Source organism: Bos indicus x Bos taurus, chromosome 2 (assembly GCF_003369695.1).
Source record: "Bos indicus x Bos taurus breed Angus x Brahman F1 hybrid chromosome 2, Bos_hybrid_MaternalHap_v2.0, whole genome shotgun sequence".
Lineage (NCBI taxonomy): Eukaryota > Metazoa > Chordata > Mammalia > Artiodactyla > Bovidae > Bos > Bos indicus x Bos taurus.
Window position 1 is genome coordinate 39,547,180 of NC_040077.1, and position 26,251 is coordinate 39,573,430.

General features: G+C 40.5%; 1 protein-coding gene across 2 annotated transcripts in view; it reads right to left on the minus strand.

The window, feature by feature from the left end:
- The window catches only part of GPD2 (glycerol-3-phosphate dehydrogenase 2), a 150,244-nt gene that overhangs the window by 32,791 nt on the left and 91,202 nt on the right, over positions 1-26,251 (minus strand). For both annotated transcript variants that reach the window (XM_027560332.1, XM_027560326.1), the window contains exon 7: positions 249-413. In XM_027560332.1, coding sequence (XP_027416133.1) covers positions 249-413 — 165 coding nt within the window. The remainder of the gene's footprint in view (positions 1-248; positions 414-26,251) is intronic.

The following is a 26,251-nucleotide window of genomic DNA, read 5'->3' on the forward strand; positions in this document are numbered from 1 at the left end:
TGGGAATTTTGCAGACATTATTATCATGATCATCATTAATGTTTAACACAAAGAGGAAAAAAAATGGCCAGGTTCCACAAAGGAAAATTTTCATGTGAAACCAGTTGTTGTTGACAATAAGGAATATAGGTAATAGGACTCTGAAATCTGGCTTCAATAAAAGAGAAGTGACAGAGAAATTATCATTCAGTCATTGTACAGACAAAGCAAGATGCTAAGAAATCTGCCCTGCCGGAGCCTTTGCATACCTGTCAGCACATCCTTACACCGTGCACCGCTCACACGCTCTTTCCCTGTCTGGGGGTCTGTCTTCTTGAGCAAACTCATGACCTCCATGTAATTGGCCGTGGCAGCCCCATACCTGGCAGCGGTGAGAGCAATGGCAAGGTTCATCCGTGCGTCGTTGTGTTGTCCTGCAGCGGGAGAAAGCATCAGAGGAGGGACAGGAGTCACCTCAAGCCACAGACTGGTAGTACAGAAGTGTGTCACAACAGATATGTCACATCTGTCCCTGTCACGTGGAATATACTTGATGGCTGGTCAGCTCTACAGGGCATGATTTGGAAATACATGGTCATTCTCTGTCAGGCATTTACCTGCCACTTCCGCAATTGCACTTTGTGTACTACAAAAGGATGCAAAGTCTCCCTTTCCTACAGAGCTCACATCAATTATCTGCAAGTTAAGATATAAGTAATTATTCTCTCCGTTTGGGAACATATGCATATGTCAGGCTTTTCCTAATACAGACAACCCGTACACATGAAAGTGAAGTAATTCAAAACTTCAGAATATTTGACACCCCAACTGGTGTTGATTAACAATTTTAATGAATACGTGCTCTATCTAATATTCAAAATCAAGAGCTTAATCTTCCATAGAGAATCTCTCAGTATTCTATAAAGGAGTTTTCTGGGTTTGCATTTCGATCAGAGCTCCTTAAAATGTTAACTTTTTGTTTTTTGTCATACATAAAAGGTAAGAAATTAAGCAGGGCAAAATTTAATTACAGAACAATTCCTACCTGTATTGTTAAAGATTTATTGCTGAAAAATCTTAGTTAAAGAAAACTGAGGGGGAGGCGAAGCGGGGAAAGATGATTAATCACTTTAAAATACTGGCATCACTAGAGACTTTTTCTATTTATTATTGCCAGTGGAGTTAACGCTGACCAGGAAGAATTACTCTACATCGCAGGGGCCAGGTTCTCTGTGGCCTGAATAATTAATTACACAGGACTAGATGTATTGAAGCAGAGTTCAAATTCCCACACATTGGGATCAGTTCTATCAAGATAATACTGATAAAGGGATGAATTTATAATGGATATTGTTGTTGATTTATGTTGCCGGCATACCAAGCATTTAGTATAAATGGTTTATGTAAAGTTTCTTCCTTGTGATTCAGTCTGTGCCGGGTCAGAAGCACCACAGGTAATCGGCTGCTGCTAAAAGGGCACAGTTATAAAGAGAGAATCAATGACAGGACTCTGCCGCCCCTCCCCACAGACATCTTATTCTAGAACTGCTAAACTAATGCAATCAGCCAAGAACCTTCCCTCAAAATTAAAGTCTCTATCAAGTTAAGAACATACATTAAACCTCGACATGCAAAATAAGGAGTTATTTTATCCAAAGATGAATAGAATGAAAATAGAAGAAAGGAAACAACAGCAGCGGCAGCTGAACTTTAAGTCGAAACAGAAGAGGGGCAGCATTTCTATCAATTTCACCTAGCATGACCCTAATGGTGCAATTAAAATAGTAGATACATTTAAAATTAAGTTGAAGAACTGACTTTTATTAATATGGCCATTTAAAATTGGAAAATATGATCCATAAAGTTAAAAGCATGAAAACAGATTATACATCTAAATTTTTAAAAATACCCATCCCACCAAATCTTTCTATCTAGTACATAACAATGAAACCTTTAAGGGGTAGGTAGTCCAAGAAATCCAAGTCATGTTCCTATGGTAGGAAAACTCTCACCAATGCAAGTGTGCCTCGACTTAGACACAGGGTGAGAAAGCCACATGTAAATCAATTATTTTATATCCTATATGACATCACTGTTCTTAGGAACCAGGCAGAAATTCATTTATTAAATGACAGCTCCCTTTGTAAAGTGATATATTGTTGTTACTGTTTAGTCGCTAAGTAGTATCCTACTCTTTGCAACCCCATGGACTGTAGCCCAGCAGTCTCCTCTGTTCATGGGATTCTCCAGGCAAGAACACTGGAGTGGGGTGCCATTTCCTTCTCCAGAGGATGTTTCCACACCAGGGACTGAACCCACATCTTCTGCATTGAAGTGGATTCTTTAGCACTGAGCCTCCAGAGAAGCCCCTGTAAAGTGATATATTGTATATCTATTTAACAATCATCCAGTAATGAAACTAACTTTTGAAAATACACAAGCTTTCTTTTAATATATTTTCCAATTATAGAATCTCATTGGAACAGTATTTGTATAGTTCATCAGGCTCTACTGTTTCTATACTAAGATATACCTCCTATACTAAGATACACCTCCTGAATTAGCTTCCAAATGCCAATACTTTTGAGGGTAAATAAGATGAACCTCAGTTCAAAATGTGAGGTGGAAACAAGTCTCTTGGCTCTTTATTTTGCACTCTTACTCTGATACCCAGCAGCATGCCTTGACTCGAATCAGAAATGTCACTTATTTATGAAAGCTCTCCCTGCAATCTTTTACTCCCTTTATTCTTGAAAAAAATTATTGACAACTTCTTGAACATCCATGTCATTTCATACCTCCTTGCCTTTGTCCACATGAATTCTTTTGGCTGGAAAACCATTCTGGAAGCTCTAGACAACTCCTATTTCTCTCCCATGAGCTGATTCAAATATCTCCCTGTAAAGACTTTCATTATCTGTATTGAACCCCTCCAAGGCCAAGTTGTTCATCCCATCTTCTGAATCCATATTGTACCTTGTACATGCCATTTCCACAGTCTTTATGAAACTAGTCATCCGTGTATCCATCAACTTGAGAAAATGATAAGCCTTAGTTACGAGTCAGGCACTGTGACAAATGCAAGGAACCTAATGGTGAAAAGATACAGGGATACTTCTGTTCTCCTGGAAGGAACATTCCACTGTAATTACTGTGTGATTTCCACATTTCCTCGGCCTTGTCATGGGAAGGCAGAAGTCCTACTTTTCATCTTTTCTCTTTCTCATTAGTACCAAGCACAGAACAGGTATTCAGGAAGTGTTAAATTTAGCCAAATTCCATTCAATGTGTTAAATAAACAGGTTTATTTATAGTCTTAGATTTTTACAGTCTTCCAGATTTATATAAATCTTATAGCCTTTATAGATTTATAGTATTATCTCTAACTATAAAACAGAATGCTTTGTCTAAAGTTTAAAAAAAAATCAGTTTATCAATAAGTTGGTGGCAATAAACTTAAGGGAAGCAGGGAAACCCCAGAAGTGTTAAATCTAAACTTAAACCCAAACTAGCCCAAGAATGAGAAATGGATATGAATGATTCCCTCTAGACTTAACCCACAAGTTGCCCCGTGCTTCACTGGGAAATGCAAACACAGTTATTATAAAAACTGAGGAATTAAGTAACCTGACTTTCTTCTGGGCCTAGGAGTTCACACCTCTACCCAGGAGTCCCCTTCTTTGCAGTCATTAAGCTTAATTCAAGTACCTGCTTTGATTCAAGGCTGACCTCCACTCCTCGACCCGCATTAAATTCCCCCTTTACCCTGAGATGCCCAGAGCTCACAGTGTATGCTTCCCGTGGTAAGTGGTATATGTTCATTATTCTTAACTAAATTCCCCCCAACTCCTTTTCCTGACATTCTGAAAGGTATATGCCTCCTGTAATTTTACTGCTGAAGACAAAAGTTTTTGATAACACTGCATGTTATTGGAATGCAAAACAATAATATCAACTCCCCCACCCAATTGATCTGCTTATTAAGTTTGGGTTTTCAAATCCTTTTCTTCAGAGCCAGGCAACATGAGACTATTCACTGATCACTGAATCGCTTTACGTTGGCACTTACGCAAGGACCCAGACTGGGTCTGCGAAAATCTGTTTCCTACTCTGTTCTCCTTTTGCACTTGAAATCTTACATATGTGCATGTACTGAACTTACAACTCAGATGCGAGGAAGCACATAAGAGGTGGGACTATAACTGCTTTTCCTTGTTTAGGAAACAAAATGTAAAATCTACACAAGAAAGAGAATGAAGGTCAATAGTAACAGAGAAGGATTTTGCCTTAGTCCACAATGGCCTTGCACCCAGGATCGTGAGAGCTATTTTAAAGTGAAAAACATTTTTAAGATGTAATTCTCTAGTATAAGACAGGCCTCAAATATAAATATTTTGGAGACAGAGCAATACAATATTGTTCTCCTTAGAGGGTTTCAAAGTTTGGCAATTGAGTTAACATGCAAAATAGCTGGTAAAAAAAAAAAAGGGCGGGGTGCAGAGAGAGAGAGAAACAAGCATTGAATGTAAAGAGTATGAAGAATGTATAAATATGAGAAAACCCCAAGAAATTATCTGGCATTTTCCTGATCCTTCAGATCTAAAATTCCATGATGCCCTGAAATTCTACATACAATCTTCTTTTACAGCCTACTGTTAAATGGTCATTTACATAGATAGTCACTATCCATGGACCCAGAAAGTCTAATTGTTAGCAAAAAAAACCCTGATTACTTAAAATAATTAAATATTGATTAAAACAATGTGATCATAACTTTATCAATTAAAAAAAAATGTGCTGAGAGTATTTCTTTCCACCTCCCTGTGCCCTGACCTGGGTGTTATGCATTCACGTGACGTAGTGCAGCAGAGGGAAAAAGGATGCAGGAGGAAAAAGAATACCTCCCTGAGGCTTAATCTCATTTCTAACAAAATCCACAGGGCATATGCTTCATTGTCTCAAACTGACAGTGACACAATGACCTCTCTCAGGAAGCTTCTTAACAGTCCAGCAAAGGTAATTAAAGGCTAAGATACCAAACTCACACTGATTTAATAGAATCATTATATTTAAAATATCCCTTTCTCATGGGAAGAGTGAAGTAGAGGCAGAGCAAAATAGGTGTGTGTGTGTATCTGTGTGAAAAGCGATTACTAAATTCTGGTTTAAGTACGTAGGATGAGTAAACTTGCAAAGAAAAAGTCAAATGAGAACATACTTTTCAGGTAAATTATAACAACAATACAATTTCCCCCCAAAAGTAAATTATTTATAAAAATGGTTATTTGTGTGGGGAGTGGAGGGGGTCAGAGAGACACATGAAGCGGTTTAGGAAGAATATACCTCACAAGACACAGCAGAGAGCCTTCCCTGGTGGCTGAGAGGATAAGAATTCATCTGCCAATGCAGGGCACATGGGTTCCATCCCTGATCTGGGAAGATCCCACATGCTAGGGAGCAACTAAGTCCATTTGCCACCACTATTGAGCCTGTGCTCTAGAGCCTGGGAGGCACAACTACTGAACCCACACACCGCAGCTAGAGAGCAGCCCCTGCTCTCTGCGACTAGAGAAAAAGCCCAGGCAGCAATGAAGACCCAGCAGAGCCAAAAATAAATAAACAAATAAAATTATTTTAAAAAAGAAAAGATACAGCAGAGAATGGCTCTGGATTGGGATACTGGGCTAACAAGTTTTGAGTGAATCACTAACCTGGCTGGGGGAATGCAGGTAGTGCACTGCATTCCTCTGGGTTTCAGCATCCTATAAACAAAGAGGAGCTAGGTGGGTACCTCTGAGATTACACAATGCATGCATTGCATTGGCCAGAAAGTTTGTTCAAGTTTTTCTGTGACATGCTATGGAAAAACCTGAATGAACTTTTGAGCCAACCAGGTAATAGCTACTCTTCAATTAAAAAAATAAATAAATAAATAAATAAAATTAAAAAAAAAAAACACTTCAATTTTATCCTCTTTTGTGATTTCTCTGACTTTGCTTTTTAAAAGCATAGGATTAAAAAAGACCAAAAGATAAGTATTTTATAAAGACACCAGAAAAATAAAGTGAAAAATCATATTCTTCTATCGGATATAGAATTAGAAGGAAATCTTGATTTGATTAGCTTTTATGAGCCACATACTATATTGCAAAAGTTCTCCCAATTCTTCACCCCTCCTGTATTCATGCCCGTTGTCAAAAAGTCTTCACAGTGTTGATTCCCACTCTGACTCTGGACCCAGACACGTGAAACTGTTTTGGTCAAGGCAATGTTAGCAGATGTGATTTTGGAGTGTTTATCTAGGTGGCTCTTGTCTGGGGTTGGGTAAGTGATTCTTCTGGTCTCTTCTCCTATCAGCTGGTGACTGCAAAAAGATGAAACCAGTCCATCCTAAAGGAAATCAGTCCTGAATATTCATTGGAAGGACTGATGCTGAAGCTGAAACTGCAATACTCTGGCCACCTGATGCAAACAACTGACTCTTCGGAAAAGACCCTGATGCTGGGAAAGATTGAAAGCATGAAGAGAAGGGGACGACAGAGGATGAGATGGTTGGATGGAATCACTGACTCGATGTACATGAGTCTGAGCAAGCTCCGGGAGTTGGTGATGGACAGGGAAGCCTGGTGTGCTGCAGTCCATGGGGTCGAAAAGAGCTGGACATGACTGAGCAACTGAACTCAACTGAACTACACTCATTTGCTCAGTAGTGTCTGATTCTTTGCAGCCCCATGGACTGTAGCCTACCAAGCTCCTCTGTCCATGGAATTTTCTAGGCAAGTATACTGAGTGGGTAGCCATTCTTCCTGACCCAGGGATTGAACCTGCATATCCAATCTCTTGCATGGGTAGGCGGATTCTTCACCATTGAATCATCTGCGAAGCCCAAATAAAGTGGTCATCCTTGAATAAAACTTTGCTCTTTCACACCTCTGACTTTTCACTCATGGTATTCCTACTCCATGGAACATCTTGCCTTACCTTGTAAACTATTTAAACATCTGCCTGATGATAGGCATTAGGGATCCACTGAGTAAGGAAAATAATCTAACACTGGTCTCTGATCCATAGAACCACGTTCTAAGAGGGAGGACAGGTAAAATCAAGTGAAACAAATTACTAAGACAATTACAAACTGCAAAAATGGCCACAGAAGGGAACACAGTGGGCAGGGAGAGCAACTCCCTGGGGAGTTAGGGAAAGTGGGCAGTTAGGGAAAATGGTCAAGATAAGCAAGAAGTAGAGAAAATGCAGAGACCATCACCTGTAAACTTTAATCCCTGCTAATGTGCAATTATATCCGAAGCTTATATGAAGCATAAGCTATCAGAAATGTGACTGTGGTATTAGGACCACCACATTTAATTAATCTCTGCAAAGTGATTTTTTTCATTATACTTTATTCATATTTCATATATACTTATCAGGAATTAGGTTTAAAAATCTTCCTAGGCTGATATACATTTTTGCAGGAAATATCTTCTAGTATAGACTGGTGAAATTCAAAACAAAAGCATTATATTCAAAGTTTGTGAATTGGAATAATTTGCTGTCACTTATCCATACTACAGTTCTCAGCAAATGACACCTGTTAGCCCTAAGCATGTAATCATTGTTATTATTAAATACAAAGGTACAATTAAATACAGGCACAGAATGTGACCTACATCATAATTCTACCCAGCCTTTCTCATTGCAATATCCTTTTCATTATCGTGGGCCTTTTGTTCCTTCATCTTTCTTTTGTCTCACCCTAGGTTCTCAAATAAGCTATTTACAATCTGAATAATTAGCAATCAGCATGGATCTGTGGTCTCTGGCCCCATGTAAACGAAACACTGTGAAGTGCCTTCACATGACATATTTAAGTACATAAAGTTTCTATACCCTCAGGGCTTTCCTTTATTGAAAAAGTTTTACATGAATTTAATGAAGAGTAAGTTTTGTACTTTTCAGATACTTAGGAATCTAGCTGGATTTGAATGAAAATAAACCACTTTTAAACTGCAAACAACAGAAAGCTCCAGGGATTCATTTGCTCTCATCTGTACAAAAATGTCTATACATCTGTTTACGCTGGAGAAGCCCCTCACTTCCCATGCCTATCCAGACCAATTAATTCTCTCTCTAGCACAAGTCAAAAATAAGTTTTTATACTTGTAAGGAAGAAAAAGGAAAATGTGACAAAAATTAGTTGAAATGCAGTTGAAAAGTCAGGAAGCACGACACTCTGGAGACTCTTTGACAGACCACATAATCATGTGGTACAATTAAATGTGGTCACAGGTCATCCTCCTTGGTTGTTTGTGACATGCACCAAAGCCACTGATAAGCACCAAAGTCACTGATAAGTAAAGAAAGATAAGGGTCTTTCTTTACTGAGAGTAGCAGTGTGGCATGCACGGCATCCTAACCCAAAGTAACTGACTTGAGGATGCTTGAGATTTATTTCTTTGGCAAATATTTATTAAACACCTTATTATGCACCAGGCAATGAGCTAAGTATCATTGTGAGGAGCAGATTGAAATGGATTGGCCCGAGACTGCCCCAAGACTCTGAGAACAAGAGCAAGTTTACAGTCTAACTTGGAAAGGCTGCAAGTTCCAAAAATTCTCTCCATTTCTTAGCATTTTCCCTTTCTCTTTCCTCTGCAGTTTTCCTACAATATCACCCAGCATAGTGCTCCAGACACACCTCCTTTCCTCTCTTTATGTTACAGGAAGATTCACAAAGCTTCCCTCATAGGAGTGGGCTTAAGTTCAAGCCTCATCTCTACCAACCGTGAAACCTCATGCTAGTTGCTTCATCCAAGGTTCAGGTCACTATATGTATGGGGCAGATAACAGTGGGATTGACAGAGGGTGAGCAGTGAGATACAATGTATGTTATGACATCATGTGCTCAGTCACTCAGTCATGTCTGGCTCTTGGTGACCCCACAGACCATAGCCTGCCAGGCTCATCTGTCAATGGAATTTTCTAGGGAAGAATATGGGAGTAGGTTGCCATTTCCTACTCCACATGACATCACAGTTCTCAATAAATATTAACTATTATTATTAAAAGGTTAAAATATGTACTGAAAAGTCAAGACCATTTTGTACCTTAATTGAAATGTATTGCTACTGGTCAAAATTCTTAAAAAATAAGAACAAACAAAAAGCTCAGTATATTTTCTAGTTCTAAATAGTTTCTGCTCATCAATCTGGCAAACTTTTCCTGAAACGTATCAACTAATCTCTAATCTCTGCACTTCCTGAACAATGCTTTTTGGTTCTCTTTCTCTCTCTCTCTCCATATTTTACCACTAATAAGCAAGTATTTTATGGGTGCCACAAAGGACAGGAATTTAGGAGAATGGTTTTCAATCCAAAAGAAAAACTGCAAAAAAAAAAGAAAGAAAAGAAAAGAAAAACGGCATTGACAGGATAAGAGTGTTTCAAAGTATTAGAATCACCAAGTCTTCATCCAAAGGACTTCATTTTCCTTTAAAAATGAGCCTCTGCCAGTTTTTGCAAAGGAAGTCAACACTTGCTATAAAGTGAGAAAAGTCAAAAGGCCCAAGTTCTAATGCCTCAGAGAGTCACTAACTGGATGTGTTTCTGTAACAGATATTGTGTTTTGCTTGTTTTTGCTTTCCTACATCCACCCATCACCCATTACATAGGCCTTGTAAGAGGCAGAGTCTATACCTCCACCCAGGGTCACAGACCTCTAACCCCGCTCCACCAATCAGATGCTCTCCACACAGATTTCAATCTAGAGCTAGTGACCCCTAGAACTGGACACGGAGCATCCAATCTGATGGTGGAGGCAAAATAACAGCAGCACCATCTTGTTCTAGGGGAAAAAGACAGAGATGTGAACAGTGATGGCAGACGCACTGCACGACAGGTAGTCATCAGCATGAACATCTTCAGTGCACCAGTTCTAGGGTAGGGTTTTTGCCTGTAGCTTTGATTGCTGCAATTATTTATGTCTTCAGCAGCTTTCCCAGGATTTCTGCCTCTTGTTTAAGGTCCTCTCAAAAAGTTCTTTTCTCCTTAAGTCAGCCCAATTTCTTTTTCTTTTGATGGGTTAGTTGCTAAGTTGTGTCCCAACTCTTGCGACCCCACAGACTATAGCCTGCCAGACTCCTCTGTCTGTGGGATTTCCCAGGCAAGAACACTGGAGCGGGTTGCCATTTCCTCCTCCTCCAGGGGAATCTTCCTAATCCAGGAATCAAACCCGGGTCTCCTGCATTGCAGGCAGATTCTTTACCGATTGAGTCTTTTGCTTGTAACTAAAAACCTGGGCCTAGTACCAAGCCCTGTGCCTCAGTTTCCTTACTGCTTGAACCACAGAGTTGGCACTTCAGGATCTCTCTGGTTCCTTCCAGCTCTACCAATTTTATAAGCTGCCATCACAAAATGTCAAACAAGCCAACTGAGAACCAAATTCTGTAAGGAAGGAAAGGAAAGGCTTCAAGGGGGAATAATCGACCTCTCATAAAAGGACTGGCCAAAGTGAGTAAGCAAATCCTTTCACTTACCCAGAACCACCTCCCAGGCTCTGTTTCCTCATTCATGTGTGAGCACATGCACACAACTTTTCACAAACCCACTGAAATGGCTCCACCTGCCCCAGGGGTGATTTCGAGTGTGAGCTACATAATAAATACATGAACCGTGTCCTAAGGACCAGCTGGGGAATTCTAACTGGAAGCAGTCTTTTGAGAAGCTTTATCTGTTGCAAGTGAGTAGTGTATCTTATCGGATTTCTCCTCTAATCACAGGAAGATTCCACACCTTATCAAGTTGTTATCAAATCAGTCTGACCAGGGCACAACGTCCTGATTGAAAAGAATGTGCACTCCCACATGAGCATGAAAAGCAGGCTAACTCTCAGCCCAGGCAGAACACGGCGTGGAGATCCAGAACGCCCAAGTCCAGTACATACCGCCTCACAGACCCCCGTGATCGCTGAGCACATCTCAGAGTTAACACTAACTTCTTTGCCACTTACCCTGAAATGATCAGGTTAGAGCATGGTTTAGTTGCTAAGTCATGTCTGATTCTTGTGACCCCATGTAGCCCTCCAGGCTCCTCTGTCCCTGGGATTTCCCAGCCAAGAGTACTGGAAAGTGAAAGAAAGTGAAGTCGCTCAGTTGTGCCCGACTCTTTACGATCCCATGGATAGTAGTAGCCTGCACCAAGCTCTTCCGTTCATGGGATTTTCAAGGCAAGAGTACTGCAGTGGGTTGCCATTTCCTTCTCCAGGGAATCTTCCCAACCCAGGGATCAAACCCAGGTCTCTCACATTGTAGGCAGACGCTTTACTATCTGAGCCACCAGGGAAGTCCAAGAGTACCAAAGTGGGTTGCTATTCCCTTCTCCAGGGTATCTTCCCAACCCAGGGATTGAATGCTGGTCTCCTGTATTGCAGGCATGGTCCTGCTGCTGTTGCTGCTAAGTCGCTTCAGTTGTGTCCGACTCTGTGCGACCCCATAGACGGCAGCCCACCAGGCTCCCCTGTCCCTGGGATTCTCCAGGCAAGAACACTGGAGTGGGTTGCCATTTCCTTCTCCAATGCATGAAAGTGAAAAGTGAAAGAGAAGTCTCTCAGTCGTGTCCAACCCTCAGCGACCCCATGGACCGCAGCCTTTCATGGGATTTTCCAGACAAGAGTATTGGAGTGGGGTGCCATTGCCTTCCTAGTGCCAATCAATATAGCAGAGCCTTACCACTCTGAGAGAAGTGAAAAAAACAGATACTGTGAATCTTTACAGCCAAGATCACGTGCTGAGGCAGAAGACTAAGGTACAAATACTGTGAGAAACAGCTTAACAGGGCTCTTCTTTTAATGTCATTACCTACTCCCTAACAGCTAGTAGAATATCTGACATCTCGCAGATTTTTTAAAAAACCCAAAAACCAGGAAGTTTATACACAATGTATTAATAGTCATCAATGAAATTATGTCAATTTTGCAACTGCATACATCAAATACTATGCCAGATGCTCAGCCATATTTTTAAAGCCAACAGATTTGCTCTTCTGGAAAGATGAACACAAGGAGAAAAAAAAAAGACTAGACACTAAGAAAAAGAAGATCTACTTTGAGAAAGTAACTTGAGTTGTAACTGATGATTCAGGATGAGTGTTCATACTGTTCAGAAGACTATAAAATAAATTAGATAACTGCATTCTATTATCTAATTTGAAAATGTTCACTTTAAGCAAAAGACAACAATCCACTTCCTGACACATGCATAGAAAAGTTTTGTTTCATTGCTCTAACCTTCAACTTCCAGCTGGCCAACCTACATCTCATACAAAATGTGAATTTGGACAGTGGATTAGATGATATTAAAAAAAAAACTGTCTTTAAATTAGTTGGATATATCAATAATAATGGGACAGCAGCTTTAAACTGTTTTTAAAAATAAAGAATAATTGTTGTCTGTTAAATATGCTTTAAATCTTCTAGGTATGGGGATGGCATACTTTTCCTATATAGGCCATTCATTCTCTATTGTCCTCCTCAACTCTGCTGTTGGCAACACATAAATGAATTAGCGAGGCTGTATCCCAATAAAGTTCTATTTTATGGATGCTTAAATTTAAATTTTACATAATTCCATGCCACAAAATTTAACCATTTAAAAATGTGAAAACAATTCTCAGCATACAAAATGAGAGGCAGGTAGGAACTTAACCTCTGCTCTAGGAGGAAAAGCAAAAAGGAGAGAGGGGAGGGAGAGAGAAAAAGAGGGAGAGAGGGAATAGATAAAGTAAGAACACCCTTGAGTTGATAACTGTTATAGCTAGAGATGTACGTATCAGCTCAAAACCCTACTTTTCTTTGTGTACGTTTGCATGTTTTGATAATAAAGAGTTAAAATTTATAAATCAATGAAGGGACTCCTTTCACAATGTATATCAATCATCACATTGTATATTTTTAAATATCTTAACCATTTTATTTGTCAAGTATACCTACATAAGGGCTTCCCTGGTAGCTCAGAGGGTAAAGACTCCACCTGCCAATGCAGAAGACCCATGTTTGATCCCTGGGTCAGAAAGATCCCCTGGAGAAGGAAATGGCAACCCACTCCAGTATTCTTGCCTGGGAAATCTCGTGGATGGAGGAGGCTGGCAGGCTACAGTCCATGGGGTTGCAAAGAATCAGACATAACTGACCGACTAAACAACAACAGATACTTAAATAAAGGTTGGGAATGAATTAAAGTTTTTAATGGAAAAGAGAAAGGAGGAAAAGAAGAAGGAAGAAGCAAGGAGGAATGAAGGAGGGAAGGAAAGGAAGATTTGATTTTTGCCGCCACCATCACGCTGACTGAGCTCCCAGTGACAAAGCTACAGTTAATTTGGTTCATGCGAAGTTTCCTTTACCCTGCCACATGTTATCAAACTTGCCACACCAATAAAACATTGTTTAGAACATTCGGTTGTTCTAAACATTGTTTGGTTGTTTAGAATGCCCTCTCTGGGGGAAAGAACAAACTGACTATAGATTTAATCAAGTACAAAAAGACATTTCCAATATTCTACACAGTTTGATTCATACCTGCACTCAATAAATATTTAAAAGCTTAAACAAGATTCAATAAATAGGCTATAGCCTCATTTCTGATAAACTCTTACATAAGTTAAAATTAAAGAGTACCATTAAAACAATTTTTTTCAAAAAGGTTTCAATGAATATCAAAAAATTTTCCCTTGCTTTCTGAAATTCTGGAGCATGGTAACATGAAGCAAGACTCACATGTTAAAAAAAAAAAAAAACTAACTAAAAACAAATAACCACACCCTCACATCTCTAATCATTTCCTATAATATAAAAAAAGTAAAGTTACATATTATACAATACCACACTGAATTGAAAATATATTTATTAGTTTTACTCTTAACTTTTAGATACAGGGCTGGGACATACCATAACTGTCACTAATATTTTCACTTTCATTTTAAAATGGAAATTAAAAAGAATACCATGCTCCAGTGAGTAGAGTTTCTTGCCCATATTCCTAGCAGTTCTCAAAGTCTTCCCGGAAAAGCTAGCCAGTGGTTACTGTCAAAGAAAGCTCATACTAGTTTCCATCTGAGATGGTCAAGTTACCCTCACTCAGCTATAATCACTTACAACCTTGTAGATCAACTTGCAGGCTCAGCCCTAAGCAGTCCCTGAGTTAATCCTGATGGTACTTGCCAATATATGCGGAGTTCCAGTCCTCCAGAATTAGACTCTGCCCTCAAACTGTTATTTGCCTACCAGGAATCCCTAGACAATGGAATTATGGTGTTTTCCAGGCTGTAGTCTCTTACGCCACATACAGTAAACACAAGAGTTACGGCCCAGTATCTGACTTGGACCTTACATTCCTACTTGGACTAGACCTCTGCATTCATCTCAGCTTGCTTCCCTGGAGTTCTGACACTGTGCCTAGCCCTTCTTTCAAGAACTCACTTTTCTCCCTCTATTTTGAGAAGATGCCTAGTGTCCTCCATAGATACCCATTCTCCCAAAGAATCCCCGGAATGCACTTGACTTTATGGAGCATCACTTTCCTGAGAAAACTGCTTCCCTGCTCAGACTCACCATCAGTCTCCTGCACACTGATGAGGACCAGGATTTCTGGGGTTGCCAAATCCGCTGAGACAGGTGGTTAGGACTATGAGCACTCCCCTCAGAAGAATGCTCACGGACAGGCTAGACTTTGAGCCTGCCTGTTCCTGGTTCACTTCTCTGCTCCTACCAACCTGGCCCTGCCCGCGAGTTACTGAAGGGTATCCATTGTTTGAGGGTAAAAAACAGTTTAGCAGATCTAGCCAAGGTTTAGTGCTGCCATATAAAACTATCTCTAAGAGTAGATTCTTCTTACTGCCCATAGAGAATAAGGAAAAGTCACTCATCCACCCTTCATCAATACCATAGTTCAGGATGCAAATTCAAAGTCAATCTTACTTTACGGGCTTTACGTTCACCTGGTCACAAATAAAAACTTTAAATGTTAAAAATATTCAATTCTAGTTAAAAACCTAAGCCTAAGAATCAAAGACCCAAACAGACTCTTTACCTTAAGGAGAGGTCAAATTATAATATATTACTCCATTAAAATACAACTTAACATGCAGCATATTAGGCTTCAACTTAACATACGTCTCAAAACTTCTGAGGAGCACTGCACAGAGACGCTTTTGTAAAACAACCTTTACAGCACTTTGACGTGACCGTATGTTCATTAGAAGAAGTATTACTACGTACATACATAAGGTACATAATGAATTCAGTATGTGCTAGAGTTGGCTAATACCATTAAAGCACACGCCAAAAGCACAGACTATAAATCAAAATGCGATTTGTCAAAGTAAGATCTTAATATGATACAGGTTAGAAATAAATAAGTAAACCACTGATGTTCTGACATGGAATTAGTGAGGCAAACTAAGCCCAAACTGAGCCCAGGTTGCAGTTGACATCCCTTTGTTCTATCTATAGCGTTGGCTATTCCTCTCTCTTTTCCACCTGGGGAAGTACAAAATTAGCATGCAAGCACCAGGCATCCTTCACTCCCCCAAGGGTTTACATCTCTTACACTGATTTAAAGACTGATATTCTTTCCAAAATGTTGACATAAGCCAGTTGGACAATTACAGATTTTTTAAAGCCCACGTTACTTGAGTTTTTAAAACTCTAGATTTTTCTTAAAACAGAATTTGTAAAACACTTGACATTGGTTTATTAACTCACTTCCAAACTGGGGACAATTTAACAAAAGACCAGAAAGAGTTGGCACACAGTAAATAAAAAGGCCAAGCCACAAGACAACTATCAAAAATGTAAGAAAACCTAGTTGGTGAATACCGGAGTTATCCGGGAACTGTGAGCAAAGAGATGGATACTGCTACATGTATTATACCTTCTCTTTCCTATGCCTTCACCTCACTTTCAGCCTGGGTTCCTCCAAATTAGCCTAGCAGATTCTTTACCATCTGAGCCACGTGGAAGCCCCATTCAAGACTCTCCCACTAACCAAATACTGTCCCTAGAATCTGAGTTCCCTGCACCAAATGCTGTTTTCACTCACTGGATGCCCACTGCCCACACATTTCAAAGTTAACTCCTCAGCAGGGCATACCTGATCCCTCAGACCCTGGCGGTGTTTGTCATTCCACACCTCCACTCACCTGTGCTCATTCTCCCTTACAGTGGCTTCCTGTACTCCCGTGTGCGTTCTTGCCTTTCGCCACAATGTTCCTCCATATCCTTCCCCACTGGCCTCACCTAGCTATGCTGCTCTTTTAAAATTCAGAAAAGTATAGCTTCCTCATGGAAGTTTTTCTCAATCCCCATAACCATCTTAGGTATATGCCTCTTATAGAATTTCTCACGTATACTGCAAACCATTGACTTCACTGTCTGCATTCTCCACAGAGCTTTTGGAGGAAAAGAAACATTTTGTGGTATTCTGTATATCTCCAGGATCTATCAAATTGCCTGGTTTTTACATGGTGCTAATATATGGCTCTGGAAAAGGCGATGGCACCCCACTCCAGTACTCTTGCCTGGAAAATCCCATGGACGGAGGAGCCTGGTAGGCTGCAGTCCATGGGGTCGCTAAGAGTCAGACACGACTGAGCGACTTCACTTTCACTTTTCACTCTCATGCATTGGAGAAGGAAATGGCAACCCACTCCAGTGTTCTTGCCTGGAGAATCCCAGGGACGGGGGAGCCTGGTAGGCTGTCGTCTATGGGGTCGCACAGAGTCGGACACGACTGAAGTGACTTAGCAGCAGCAGCAGCAATATATGGCTCAGGGAAGCCCTGGTAGCTCAGTGATAAAGATTACACTTGCAAAGGACACCAGGTTCGATCCTTGGGTTGGGAAGATCCCCTGGAGAAGGAAATGGCTACCCACTCCAGTGTTCTTCCCTGGAAAATCCCATGGACAGAGGGGCAGGGCAGGCATGGGTTTGCAAAAGAGTCAGACATGACTTAGCAACTAAACAACAACAACAAAAAAATAGATATATAAATAAATAAAATTGCTAGTCGCAGAAAAAAAAATACTAAGAATACTATTCTAACTAGAAAGGTATGAATCAACACTTTATTTCAACTTGCTGTACAAATGCTTTTTTTTTCAGTCCTTCCAAATATCCGAAGACTAATAATACATTAAGGTCAATCCTGATGAAGAAAGTCAGAACTGAAGAAAAGAAAATCTTAGAAAGTGCGGATACACATTTTTACAGTCTACACAGACATGGCAATAACACAGCGTAGGCCTAGACCTATAACAGACACACTTCAATTCCAAAGTAACACATGTCAACATCCAGTCAACTTCTTTCTAAGAATCAGGAATTAGGAAGCTCACCAGTGTTTACATGGAAATTGTTTTCTGTTTTTTCACATCTTGGGACTTTTTACAAACTTCTGGGAAGAAGATTTATTAAAACCTACTAAGAGTGATAAAGTACAGACTGGAAGCCCTGCTGACGGAAGCAGATTCCTGGATGGACTCAAGGGTGTGAGGTGAAATGTAGGCTGGTCAATAAGCCCTGAAGTTTTGGGAGGCAAAGCTTCAGCAGAAGAAACATGAAGTGAAAATTCAACTACTGCTTTTTAAGCCATTTTCCAACATTTCTTCAGAAGCTCTCATAGCTCATGCATTGATGAGGGAAAACAAGGCTTTCCCCAGTTTCCTTTCATAGATTAATCAAATGTACATACAGAGACTACCCAGGTGGATCCAAGGGGTCCTCAGTGCTACAATGGTACAGAATTTTCTGGAGGACTCCTGTTTTATTTTGGACACAAGGATTCTGGACATAAGGAAACCTAAAAGCAATGGGAGTGGTCACAACCCACTGGGCAGGAGAGGCACTCAGTGCTTTAGTGGCCACTGCTTCCTCCTGCCCTTGCAAACGTCCCCTCCTATGGAGGCAGAGGATGGCTTTGAGGGTCTGGGGTAACTTAACCATCCCAAAGGCTGACTTCAGGCCTCACAGGCTGACAGAGATCTTCTCACACGGACTGAGTACCCTCCACTAAGTGCTGTGTGTCTCTCATGAATTAGGGAAACATTTATGACACCTTGCTTTAAAACATGCCTCTGCCCAATCCTAGCAAGGCACAATTTTTATATTAAATCAGATAGTAGAGGTGGAAAGTGGGGAATTTTTCTTCTCCCCAGCTCTCTGCTACTCAATAGCCTTCTATGCTCCTGTCACTTTGTTGGTTCTGCTTCAAATTCCTGTGACTTGGCTTCACCTTGTTTCCAGGCGGCCCTGCTCTCTGTTTTGTAACTGCTATTACAGCCAAAAGAATGATTCCAATAAGAGATGACGATACTGGACACTTGGGGCTAGTGCACTGGGACGACCCAGAGGGATGGTATGGGGAGGGAAGAGGGAGGAGGGTTCAGGATGGAGAACACATGTATACCTGTGGTGGATTCATTTTGATATTTGGCAAAACTAATACAATTATGTACAGTTTAAAAATTAAATAAAATTAAAATAAATAAATAAATAAATAAAAAGACTGAAAAAAAAAAAAAAGAGATGACAAGATCAAGCCATTGTGGTGTCTCAGAAATTTCAAGTGCAGTATGTGTGAAATTCAAACAGAATTCAGAGGAGCAAATAGTTTGAGATTTGTAGCTCGGAAAGTATACATGGCGAGGCGTTGGGGGCCAGAGTAAGGTACTCCGCCCATGGCAAAGGTCATGAGGAAGGAGGCGGGATCGAGCCTCAGGAGTCCCCCTGGAAATTCTCGAGCATCTACCCCCATAACCAGAGCCTGCCTACTTTACTACTTTGTGCTCACCTACACCTCTGACTTTACGGGGGTCTGTCCCCCACCACCTCTTTTGGAGAAGGAGTTAACTTAGAGCTCCAGTTAATAATAATTCCTGGGCATGATAAGAGTGTTTTAACCTACAAACTCCTCTGAAGGTTCTCTAGCCTGCCTGACAGGCTTGTCCGGCCACATGTGATTGCTCACAGCCTCCCAACCGTGAGAGGCATGAGATGCTTTAAACCTTCTAAAAACAGGTTCCTTAGAAAAGTTAGAAAACTATTAGTATAAGTATAATGGGCTGATTAGAAATTGTATTGGTGAAGGGTTTTTCATTTGTTGAGCCAATGTTTGTTGCTAAGACTCCACATCCCCTGCCCTTACACACATTAATGAATATATAGAAGAAATAAGTATTAACCTTTGATATTAATCACGTTAGACCTTAGGCTAAGTAAATTCTTTCCTTAACTAAAACCCACTACACCCTCACCCTATAGGAATGTAACTTTATTTGGGTGGCGTCTGTTTTAAGAATAATCACCCCTGGAGAAATAAGTGTCCTGGTTGACTGACCGTTGTCACAAGGAGAGGGTCGTAAATTGTCAGCAGGCCCCCCCTGGCCAGAAGATGATATAACACCCCTAAGACCTCTATATACATTCGTACAAAGCACCTGACTTTGATAAAAGTCAGGACTGCTGACCCCGCATGACTTTTGTATAACATCTCAGTGTATAAAAACAGACTCTGGAAAATAAAGAATGGGGATCAGTTTCTCGAAATACTGGTCTCCCCATGTCGCTCTCTCTCTCACTCTGGTTGAGTCTCCATCTGGAGCGTGGAACCCGCCATGCTTACTAACTATGCCTGGGCTTCTAAGATCCGACCGGGGAGGCCTCAGTGTCTCTCCTTCGGGAGAATGGAAGGACGCCTGCGGCCTACGTAAGTGGTGCAAACTTCTTGTCTTGAAGTTTTATTGGTCTCCCGCGTAAACCAAGCCACTCAGCCTCTTTTCTCCACTGAATTTTCCTACTGAGCTATCCTTATTCTATTATTCTTTATATCTTTAATTAATATCTAATTGAAGCTATTGTATCCTGACCCTCGCCGATGCCGTCCCCGCTTCGAATACCCTGGATCAGCCGGGGCTGGACCCCGGCATCGAGGGAAGACCACGTCCTCAAAATCTGATAGTGGAGGAATCTGATAGTGGAGGACAACTGTAGGAGAGAGAGGTATGTGCCACCAAGCACACACAAGGCCTTCCCAGGAACGCCAAGGAACTCAGATGCAATCAAAGGCTCGAAGATACAAAAAGGGAGGAGGATAAGTTTCAGTGAGTGAGTGAAGTGAAAGTCGCTCGGTTGTGTCCGACTCTTTGCGACCCCGTGGACTGTAGCCTGCCAGGCTCCTCTGTTCATGGAATTCTCCAGGCAAGAATACTGGAGTGGGTTGCCATTCCCTTCTCCAGAGGATCTTCCCAACCCAGGGATCAAACCTGGTGTCTCTCACACTGCAGGCAGATTCTTTACCATCTGAGCCACCAGGAAAGCCCTAAGTTTAAGACAAAAGTTTAAATCAAAATGTATGGATTGAATTAATTCTATTCACATTTGAGGAGGATGACAGAAGAAAAGAACCAAAGTTATATTAAACAGCAAAGGTAGCAAATTAAAATAATTAATCTTCAGCAAATGAAGTATTTAACTGCACCTAGGTACTTATATTGTGGGTTCGATCCCTGGGTCGGGAAGATCCCCTGGAGGAGGGCATGGCAACCCACTCATTTTTGCCCAGAGAATCCCATGGACAGAGGGGCCTGGAGGGCTACAGTCCATAGAGTTGCAAAGAGTTGAAAGTGACTGAAGCAACTTAGCACACATGCACGCACAGGTGTTTATATACTTTAAACGTTACTCTAAACTGTATGTTTGTTTCATTGTGTTTGTATTAATCATGTTTACACTTGGCTCTTTTAAATACAATCTTTTGCTACTTAAAAAAATAGACATAATTGAATGGCTTTCCCTCTTTATTCATATTGAAGGATCATGAAGACATGAGTTTTACCCAAAAGAGATGAGAAAAGAAATATCCAAAGAGAAACTAGAGGGAAGAGATAAAAATATATATTAATCTTGCTCTACACAAAATATATTTCTTGTAACTCCCATGTACTCTTATATTTTTAATGTTTTTTGAAGAGGCAACTATTGAAAAAGATAATTTGGGTTTATATTATTTCCTCCAGTCCATCCTAAAGGAGATCAGTCCTGGGTGTTCACTGGAAGGACTGATGGTGAAACTTTCATACGTTGGCCACCTCATGTGAAGAGTTGACTCATTGGAAAAGACCCTGATGCTGCGAGGGTTTGGGGGGAGGAGGAGGCAGGGGACAAGAGAGGATGAGATGGCTGGATGGCATCATCGACTCGATGGACATGAGTTTGGGTAAACTCTGGGAGTTGGTGATGGATAGGGAGGCCTGGCGTGCTGCGATTCATGGGGTCGAAAAGAGTCGGACAGGACTGAGCGACTGAAATGAACTGAACTGAAGGAAATGGGAGTAGTGAATTTGTCTGATTTGTAAATTCTGACTGTATTCAGATTACTTTTTAAAATAATAATGTATTTACATCCTTTCTTTTGCCAAAAATAGATCTGAATAAATACTGAGGTACAACACTTTGCACACAAAAGATTATTGAGAGAGAGGCAGAGAGAACTCTCTGGAGCCTCTCCATGGCTATCTTTCAGTCAGTTTGTTCTCTGTAAAGAAAAGTAAAACGGCATGAATTCCTAAGCCCACTCATTATTTTATTTCTCAGGTTAAAAATGAGAAGAATTTAAAACACCTGGAAAATAGGAAGTTCCTGGTATACTAAGAGACTTCAGAGTTACCTGCTGCTACTGCTGCTGCTAAGTCGATTCAGTCGTGTCTGACTCTGTGTGACCCCATAGACGGCAGCCCATCAGGCTCCCCCGTCCCTGGGATTTTCCAGGCAAGAACACTGGAGTGGGTTGCCATTTCCTTCTCCAATGCATGAGAGTAAAAAGTGAAAGTGAAGTCGCTCAGTCGTGTCCGACTCTTCACGACCCCATGGACTGCAGCCTACCAGGCTCCTCCATCCATGGGATTTTCCAGGCAAGAGTACTAGAGTGGGGTGCCATTGCCTTCTCCGTCAGAGTTACCTATCCCAAGTTAACTCAGCTATATATTAATTATCTTTGACATAAAGACATTACATACAAGTTATTTGATTTGTTCTTAACCTGATAGTTGTTCATCTAACCCCTATGTTCTCTGACCATTTTCTCATCAAAGCCTTATTCTTCTGAATAGACAGTAAATTACCACACTGGTAATACTTTTTCAGTGAATGCAAGGCTATCTCTTAGGTTTTCAATAGTAGAGAAGCAGCAGTTATACAAACTGTGTGGGAAGTCAGTTGTGTGCGTGTGTGTGTGTGTGTGTATTTAATGTGCAAAGCTGAGTTGTTTTTTTTTTTTTAAGTAAATGGTTGTGTGGTTCATATTTTGGGTGGATGAATATAATGATCTAAGGAGCGTTTTACTAATATGAAGAGTGACATGAGTAAGTATTAATAGTAATAATGAAACCAGTTTGAAATTCACATTCTAAAATAGTGGTCTATTTGGAGCCAGAGAATATAATCTACCAAGGTGTTAGTTTCATTTATAAGAATGACTTTTTTTCAGTTTTTCTATATTATATTAGCAGAGCTCGGTTGTAGAATTTGTAGTTGCAACTGCCACAGGGGCTTTTTAAGTGAAGCGACATTTTTATCAGTGCTACTTCTTGTGAGGGTAGACACCAGCCCGGCCTCCCACTACACTAAGAAAGCCACTGTGTGCTGTGTGAACAGCTAAATATTGATTTGACTCTTTTTTCTTTCTTCCTTCCTTTTCCTGAGCATTATCTGGGCAAAGACTCTTAATCTCCCCGAAAGAATTCTAGAAAACATGCTAGAGTGCATAGATCAGTGGACACCTGGGGACTCTGCCAATAGACAGTGCCAATAGACCTGTCATACAATAAAGTAGTAAGAAAAAACAGTTCTAAAGATCAATTACTCCGGCTTTTTTTATTTCCTATTTATTTCTCCACATTCCAGTGGTAATTCTTTCTTTCCAAATATGATCTGCTGCTGCTGCTGCTGCTGCTAAGTCACTTCAGTCATATTCGACTCTGTGCAACCCCATAGACGGTAGCCCACCAGGCTCCCCCATCCCTAAGAGACCGTATCTTTGAAGGAGAACTACTTTGAGACAAACGTACTGGGGGATAGTAACTTTAAGCTTCAGTATGTGGTACATTTAAACAGGGTTCCTATTTCTTGGGAGTGTGTTTTCCCAAGGTCTCTAAAACAGAAGTGGAAAATAAAAATTGAAAGTCTTAACCATAAACTACAATTAATTAGCTTCATGTCTAAAAATTTTAATTCTATTACTATAAAGAATATAAAATAAAATTTTACTAAGAAGTGTATAATTTCATGTATTAGGATAAAACAGATCCATCTATTTAAAAAGACTGTACTTAACATGAATATTTAGTCTGAAGATTGGCTTTAAACACAAGCAGATGATATGTACCAGGTTTTAGCAAATTTAAACAAATCAGAGGATGACAACAAAAGCATTTGAGACTCACAGCCTAATTTTAATCTCCCTATACAGATAAACATCAGAGAAGGCAATGGCACCCCACTCCAGTACTCTTTCCTGGAAAATCCCATGGATGGAGGAGCCTGGTAGGCTGCAGTCCATGGGATCGCTAAGAGTCGGACACGACTGAGCGACTTCACTTTCACTTTTCCCTTTCATTCATTGGAGAAGGAAATGGCAACCCACTCCAGTGTTCTTGCCTGGAGAATCCCGGGGACGGGGGAGCCTGGTGGGCTGCCATCTATGGGGTTGCACAGAGTCGGACACGACTGAAGTGACTTAGCAGCAGCATACAGATAAAAATAGTGGATGTGCCATTGTTTTGTGGTGTCCAAAGAAACAAAATTTCATTTTCATTTATAAAAATAAAAATAATTTGGGACTTCCCTGGTGGTCCAGTGGTTAAGGACGGGAACCTGCCTTTCATTGCAGGGGACTCTGGTTCTATCCCAGACTGTCTGGGATAGATCTGAGATAGATCTGGGATAGATCTCTGTACTCCACAATTAGAGAGAAGCCCATACGCAGCAGTTAAGCCACCACAGCCAAATAAATAAATAAATTTTTTTAAACAAAGAAAACTAACTTGAAAATATTGATGATGACTAAGGCTGTATGCACCAATGCATATATCTTGATCTAAGCAGCGAACATGACTATAATATTTAATTACATGAAATCTGGTTCCTAGATTCTTTTTAAATTCACCTTTTCAAAACTTTGGGGCTCCTTATACTACCATGGAATGAAATATTAATTATATTAGATGAAAAGAGAAAGGCATTACTATTATCCAAGCAATGGGAGGAGAAGCAAATGAAAGTGTACATAATATATACAAATATGCATACACATGCACACAATGAGAGGATAAGCCAAAATCCTATTTTTTAAAATGTTATCTTTAAGGAGAATGAGGAAATGGTGAGAAGGGAGAGAGGCTAGCCTTATTTTGAATAGTTTTTGTGTCTACTTTGACTTTGAAGCCCTGTATCTTACATTTTTCTTTAAAAGCACACTTTTAAAAAGAGAAGTCCCTAAAAATAGAAAACAAAATTAAAATGATCTGTTGTATCAAGCTGATGGCTTAGCCACACTGATAGAAACTATGTAAAGTAGCTTTAAAAGACAGTAATTCATATATTCCCATTGGCGTATACTCTAGAACAACAAAAACAACAAAACTGCAACAACAGAAATCTTAAACTGGTTTCAATAATAAAATTTCTGGAGGTATGATTGATGAGATTAAATAAAGTCATGTACACATGAATTTAAGTATAATTAATTATGTCTAAGAGGGCTTCCCAGGTGGCACTAGTGGTAAAGAATCACCTGCCAATACAGGAGCCATAAGAGAATCGAGTTCGATCCTTGGGTTGGGAAGATCCCCTGAAGGAGGGCATGGCAACCCACTCCAGTATTCTTGCCTGGAGAATCCCATTGACAGAGAGGAGCCTGGTGGGCTACAGTCCATAGGTTTGCAAAGAGTCAGACACAACTGAAGCAACTTAGCATGTATGTCTGAGAATTCACCATATTTTTCTTTTTTAAACAAAAATTTTTTCTTAACTCTGTCTATAGAAAAGCCTAGAAATGACCAAGTAGCAATGAATATCCCTAACAAATAGATTATGGTCCCTAATTATCATTTCCCACAGGAAGAAGTCAAAATTTATTGGAGAAACGAATGCTTTCAGATCTAGGTCAGAAAAGTTTATGAGATTAGCCTGGATTATCTTGTCATAGCAGATAACACAGTCATCATAGACCACTGACAGCTCATCAAAAGGGATCAGAAGCCAACTTTAAGAGGTGCCCATAAGTCAGAAAAAGGGTAGTTTGAACATCAGATCAGATCAGTCACTAAGTCGTGTCTGACTCTTTGCGACCCCATGAATCGCAGCACGCCAGGCCTCCCTGTCCATCACCAACTCCCGGAGTTCACTCAGACTCACATCCATCGAGTCAGTGATGCCATCCAGCCATCTCATCCTCTGTCATCCCCTTCTCCTCCTGCCCCCAATCCCTGCCAGCATCAGGGTCTTTTCCAATGAGTCAACTCTTAGCATGAGGTGGCCAAAGTACTGGAGTTTCAGCTTTAGCGTCATTCCTTCCAAAGAAATCCCAGGGCTGATCCCTTCAGAATGGACTGGTTGGATCTCCTTGCAGTCCAAGGGACTCTCAAGAGTCTTCTCCAACACCACAGTTCAAAAGCATCAATTCTTCGGCACTCAGCCTTCTTCACAGTCCAACTCTCACATCCATACATGACCCCTGGAAAAACCATAGCCTTGACTAGACGGACCTTTGTTGGCAAAATAATGTCTCTGCTTTTCAATATACTATCTAGGTTGGACACAACTTTCCTTCCAAGGAGTAAGCGTCTTTTAATTTCATGGCTGCAGTTACCATCTGCAGTGATTTTGGAGCCCAGAAAAATAAAGTCTGACACTGTTTCCACTGTTTCCCCATCTATTTCCCATGAAGTGATGGGACCGGATGCCATGATCTTCGTTTTCTGAATGTTGAGCTTTAAGCCAACTTTTTCACTCTCCACCTTCACTTTCATCAAGAGGCTTTTTAGTTCCTCTTCACTTTCTGCCATAAGGGTGGTGTCATCTGCATATCTGAAGTTATTGATATTTCTCCTGGCAATCTTGATTCCAGCTTGTGCTTCCTCTAGTCCAGCGTTTCTCATGATGTACTCTGCATATAAGTTAAATAAGCAGGGTGACAATATACAGCCTTGACGTACTCCTTTTCCTATTTGGA